The 5,563-nt window shown below is 37.4% G+C and overlaps 1 protein-coding gene across 1 annotated transcript; it reads right to left on the reverse strand.

Moving 5' to 3' along the window:
• Positions 1-1,347: 1,347 nt before the first annotated feature.
• Positions 1,348-4,096, reverse strand: LOC131029010 (uncharacterized). The gene has a single exon (XM_057959389.2). The coding sequence runs from the start codon at positions 4,036-4,038 to the stop codon at positions 1,960-1,962; it is 2,079 nt and encodes a 692-aa protein (XP_057815372.2). The 5' UTR covers positions 4,039-4,096; the 3' UTR covers positions 1,348-1,959.
• Between the last annotated feature and the right edge of the window lie 1,467 nt (positions 4,097-5,563).

Here is a 5,563-nt window from a genome sequence, read left to right on the forward strand (position 1 = left end):
CCCAAAAAGTGAGACCAATAGGTGAGCAAAAGGGCCCTATACTTGTGCAGTTGATGTGGCATCACATGATTGGCTACTTTTCACAACAAATGGTATATTTCATTCAATTATTGGTACTTATCATACAACTATTGGTGCAATGTTGTCCAAAAGTTGGACATTAAATCAGTAAGTATGGAGGTATTAAATCAACAACTTCTATCACAAGAATTGGAACGCGCTCAACCACTGGGTCCTTTCCCCTATTACCTACCCTCACAATCCAATAGCTAAATTTGTTTTTTTCAATTCTATCAATTAGAATATATGATTAAAACGCAAAAGATAAGACCAAAGTAAGATAAGATCAAAGTGAAATACTTCCCATCATCAATCCAGATTCCACTTCCACCCAAAATGGTCAAGCAAACTTTGAAGTACCAAGGTAATGCACAATATTTTCAAGCGATAGGATTTTCAAGCAAACTTCTAATTTCCCACTTCATTATTGGGATTGTGGGACCATCTTGACCGGACTGAATGTCACCAAACCAAAAACAATGAATATGAAACAGGAGAAAACGTTCGGGAAGGACCAGGGTAGACCCCTACAGCCCAGAACTGGTCTAATGTTGTACATAATATCATAAAGCTGGTCCGTAGTACTAAAGATTCTGAAATGGCGGGTCACGCGTAAAAAAGTGAGTGGGATACAACATTAGACCAGTTCTGGGCTGTAGGGGCCTCCCCTGGTCCCTTCCCGAACGTTTCCTCTTGTTCCCTATTTATTGTTTTTGGTGAGGGATGGAGTCAACCGTAGGATACACAGTTATAATAGAATTTCAAATATGAAGTCAATAATATTTAATGGACAAGGGGCTTGTTGGTCTAGATTGCTTAACAAGCAAAAATACTCCACAATGCATATTGATAGTTTTAAAGAACAGTCCAACAAAACTCATTAGATTAGGATACACAGTTATAATAGAATTTCAAATATGAAGTCAATAATCTTTAATGGACAAGGGGCTTGTTGGTCTAGATTGCCTAACAAGCAAAAATACTCCACAATGCATATTGATAGTTTTAAAGAACAGTCCAACAAAACTCATAGTTTTAAAGAACAGTCCAACAAAACTCATTAGATTTTATGGGAAAATTGAGTTAAATAAACTCAATTAAAAAAAATCTGTTTCAGTTCCCATGAATTTGTTCCAAATACTTGAACCTGTGAATCATCTCTTTGATGCCAGAAATGTATTAAAAACAGGTCATTTATACGTCAGAGTTACAAAAGCTGAAGCTAATATGATGTTCACATTTATCAATTGCCTTGAATGAAATTCCATTAGGCTGTTGAGATTAAACAAGAAAATAGGGTTATTTAAAAATAGAAAGGATATGATTAAAAATCAGATACAATTTGAAAAAATATTGTAAGAATTGAAATTGGGTTTGAAATTACCCTCGTCGAGGAGTATGATCGTCACAGCAATTTGAGAACTTTATACAAGCAGTAGCACAAATTGCCGAGATTGTATTACTTATAATTGTTTCATTCTTCTCGTAGAATAATTGGACACTAAACAGACCTCCTCCTTGTTGCTCAAATCAACTTGGAAAATATTATATATCAGACATTTTGAGCTGAGATATACATGCATATGCAGGGCAATGAATGTCAGGAATTTGGCTTTCTTATCTCTTTTATGAGAGACTTCATAACAACAAACTTTTCGAGAGCTCAGAGCATGGTAAGAGCCAAGTTTTTGTGCACAGCTCTGCAACATCCCCGTTATATAAACAATACGGCGGAAATATACTCTCACTACTATAAGAACTTACATTTCAAAGTATTATTTCTCGTAGACGCATACAATATAAGCAATATATGTCATCAACTACAATTAAATCTTGAAATAAAACAACAAGCTTGCCCATGAAAAAGAGAACCCCTTCTTTCGTTGACTGAGAAAAGGCTCAGTTGGGTGTGGATTGTACTAGTGGAAACTGAACCAGTTGGCAAAATTGGTGATTTGCAATGTCAAAATGTGAAGATCTGTATGTATTTGGGAAATAGGCCAAGCAGATGTCACCTTTCACAACCCAGTTCACGGTTTGTCCTTGTAAATCTCTGTTGAGCCTCCATGTTGTGGGCTGTCCATACTCATCTCCTGCAAACACCACCCCTCCTTGAGCTGTGAAAGCTCTACTATCTTTGGAATACCTATCGCCGGACCAAGTCTTGGAGTTGAAGACTGAAAATCTTTGAGGCTTGTAATTAGACACCGCCTTTCCGGTAGTGCTATCATACAGAGTCCATTCTAGATTTACATGCGGCCTGTTGACGGAGGACTGCTCAAAAACCCAACTCTTGATGCTAATTTGGGAAGCCATTCCATTGGAAATCTTCAAGCCGGGGACGTAATCGGGCGGTTCAAACGTGGCCTCCACGGCTTTCCCTCTCGCAATATTTGTGACGGGGTTCTGGGATGATTTGGTCAATGAAACAGAGTGGACATGGGATTCAACCTGAGGCCCAATAGTTATACATATCCTTGCAGGAAAGTGACTCTCACCTTCGAGGCTCGTTGAAATTGGCTCGTGTGGCGGATGCAGTCGAATCACATCGCATCCAACACTATCGATTTCCAGCTTAACTTCAATAAAGTCTCTGTAGACGTTAACCGCATGGCGGAACTGAAGGATACACTGCAGCTGCTGGTAATTCAAGGCGTGGTAGAGTCGCTTATCGCTGGTGATTCTATCAGCAAACTGTCCCTTGCTCGTTCTGGACATTGACAACATTGGACAGTAACTGTTGATGATCCAATACCCCGGAAGACTTGAACTGCAATAGGATATCCTCAACTCATTTCCCCCTTTATTATCATTCTTGCCGTGTACGCACTTGTAAGTGATCTCGGTAGACAAACACCGCAGCAGACGATCAGTTGCACCAGATCCTATGATTGGCAGAATATCCTCTGCTCTATGACAAGGCAATTTCTGCAGTCCACTTTCAGAGATTTCTAATCCCGAATGCACCAGAAAAGAATAGCAGGCAACTGAAAGGAGAGAGTTAAATGCTTGTTTGTATTTGGCACATTCAATTGTGCCCAGCTCGATGTCCAATTGTCTGAGCTTCACAAGATCTGGGTCGAAGGCATTGAAATACACACGTGCACACAGATTCCAGAATAGCCTAGACGTATTCTTTTGACGTGATTCTTCTCCAGCCATCCCAGTATCGCACATTCCAAGACGAAGACGCTTATCAGCACCCGCCGAGAGAAAGAGGCACACTTTGTTAGAACCTATAAATCGGGATACAAGTAAAAACAAACCTGCTTTGCCACAATGAAGGTTTAGCGCAAGGTATTTATATTTCTGTGATGTCGACGGGTCGAGATGGCATAACCAGTCGTAAACGTCTGGAAACCCAGGTCCTATGATTGACAGAACCTCCTCTGTTCTATGATATGGCAATTTTTGCATTTCACTTTCACAGATTTCAAATCTGGATTGCACCAGAAAATGATAGCAGGTAACTGAAAAGAGAGAGTTAAATGCTTGCTTGAATTTGGTAGATTCAATTGTGCCCAGCTGGATGTCCATTTGCTCGAGCTTCGCAAGATCTGGGTCGAAGACTTTAAAATACACACGTGTGTACATGTTCGAGAATACCCGAAACTTGTTCCTTTGACGTGATTCTTCTCCAACAATCCCAGTAGAGCACATTCCAAGATCAAAAAGCTTATCAATACCCGACGAGAGAAAGAGAGACACTTTGTTTGAAGCTGTAAATCGGGATCCAAGGAAAAGTGAACCTGCTTTGCCAGGATGAACGTTTAACGGAAGGTACTTATAGTTCTGTGATGTCGACTGGTCGAGATGGCATATCCAGTCGTAAACGTCTGGAAATTCAATCGTCTGAGACGGAGAGCGTTTCTTAGTTTCAATCGCTTCGCGCAGTCCAAGTCCCACCTGTCCGAGAGGCGACGGTTCTCCCGCTTTCCAAAATTCGGCCAAGTCGTCCATTACTGGATTTCTGTTCATTTTTAGCTTTATTTTTTGTTAAAGGCCGCCCTTCGGGTGTGAATATGTAAGCCTGATGAATCTCTCAACTATTTAGAAAGAAAATACTACAAGGTACATTAAAATTAAATAACAATTGACAAAATAATGGAGAACAATAAATTTCTGACGAGTCATTATCATAGTTACAGCTATTTCGTGGCAGCTCTGTTCATTGTCTGTTTATCTGTCTTAAGTCTTCCGTAGCTTTTGCCATATCAAGTGCGGTTAAAATAATCAGCTTCTTAATATTCAACTATCAAACTGTTCAACTTTTATAACTAATTTTGTTGACGACTTTTGCTCATAATAATGTGTACAATTACGATTTACTAACTAGCTTCATCTTGAAGCTTGTCAAAATAATAAAATTTATATTTCTTATTTAAAATTAAAAAAAAGCCAGTTAAGTTGTTTTCTCAAATTTGATAATGTTTTTTTTATGGTTTTACAAAATGGTTATAAATGAAAATAATTATTTAGATCAAGGGCTAGTCACATGTTAATCTATCTTCTTTCGAGTAAGAAGAAAGGGAAGTAAATAATGATACAAAATAATGTTATTCTATAAAAAGTTGTTTGTATATAAATTATGGACGCGTCTATTCTGGTTCCAAAATGACAGTACAGATTGACTAACACGCGTGTTAGTTGCGTGTTTTACACCATCGATTTTGCAATTAACGGTTGTGATTGACTAACCTGTCGCTAACACGTTGTACGAAAGATCCGTTTTGGAGACAGAATAGACGCAGCCATAAATTATTGTTGACATTTTGAAAAAAATTATTCATTTCAAAACATATATTGTTGTAGCAATTCAAATATTTTTAGCTTTGAGTATAAAAAATTGTCCATAAAAAACTTCCATTAGAAATAATAATCACCACAATTGTATGTATTCATGTAACAAGATCTTGTTCTTAACCATAAGATACTAATAAATTTATTATTAGTTTACCACTTTCAAGGTTTACCGTGATATGTTTTTGTTATAGTTTTTATGGTAAATATCTTTGTATCTTCATTTTAGAATGCAACTAGTTGTTGTTGGCTAAGGTTGATAACATGAGAATCGTACCTCTCAAATCCATTTGCTCCACACTCACCTTGTAGTTTTTGGCAAGGTATCGAGTTACATGTTGTATTTAAGACTATACACATAATAAATTTATAGTGGGCCCTTAATCTATTAAGTGAGTAAAAAGGGATGCTATAAGTAACAATGTATGTAGGAAAGGGTGCATGATTACTTTTTTCTTTTACACAGTTAGGCAAATTAAAACTTCAATGGAGACAAGGTTAAGAGAATGAAAACTTTAGAGAAGTGCATGATTATTGGGGTATTCTTTTAAACCATTAATTTGAAATTATGGAATCGGATGGTCAATATTTATTTTGCATTTTCGAAGATCTAGAGCAATAATCCCCTTGTCCATTAGAGATTATTGACTTCATATTTATATTTTAACTTACTTTTAAGCCTTAAATTTGTTTTTTATTAGAG

Source organism: Cryptomeria japonica, chromosome 8, assembly GCF_030272615.1.
Source record: "Cryptomeria japonica chromosome 8, Sugi_1.0, whole genome shotgun sequence".
In the NCBI taxonomy this organism is placed as follows: Eukaryota; Viridiplantae; Streptophyta; class Pinopsida; order Cupressales; family Cupressaceae; genus Cryptomeria; species Cryptomeria japonica.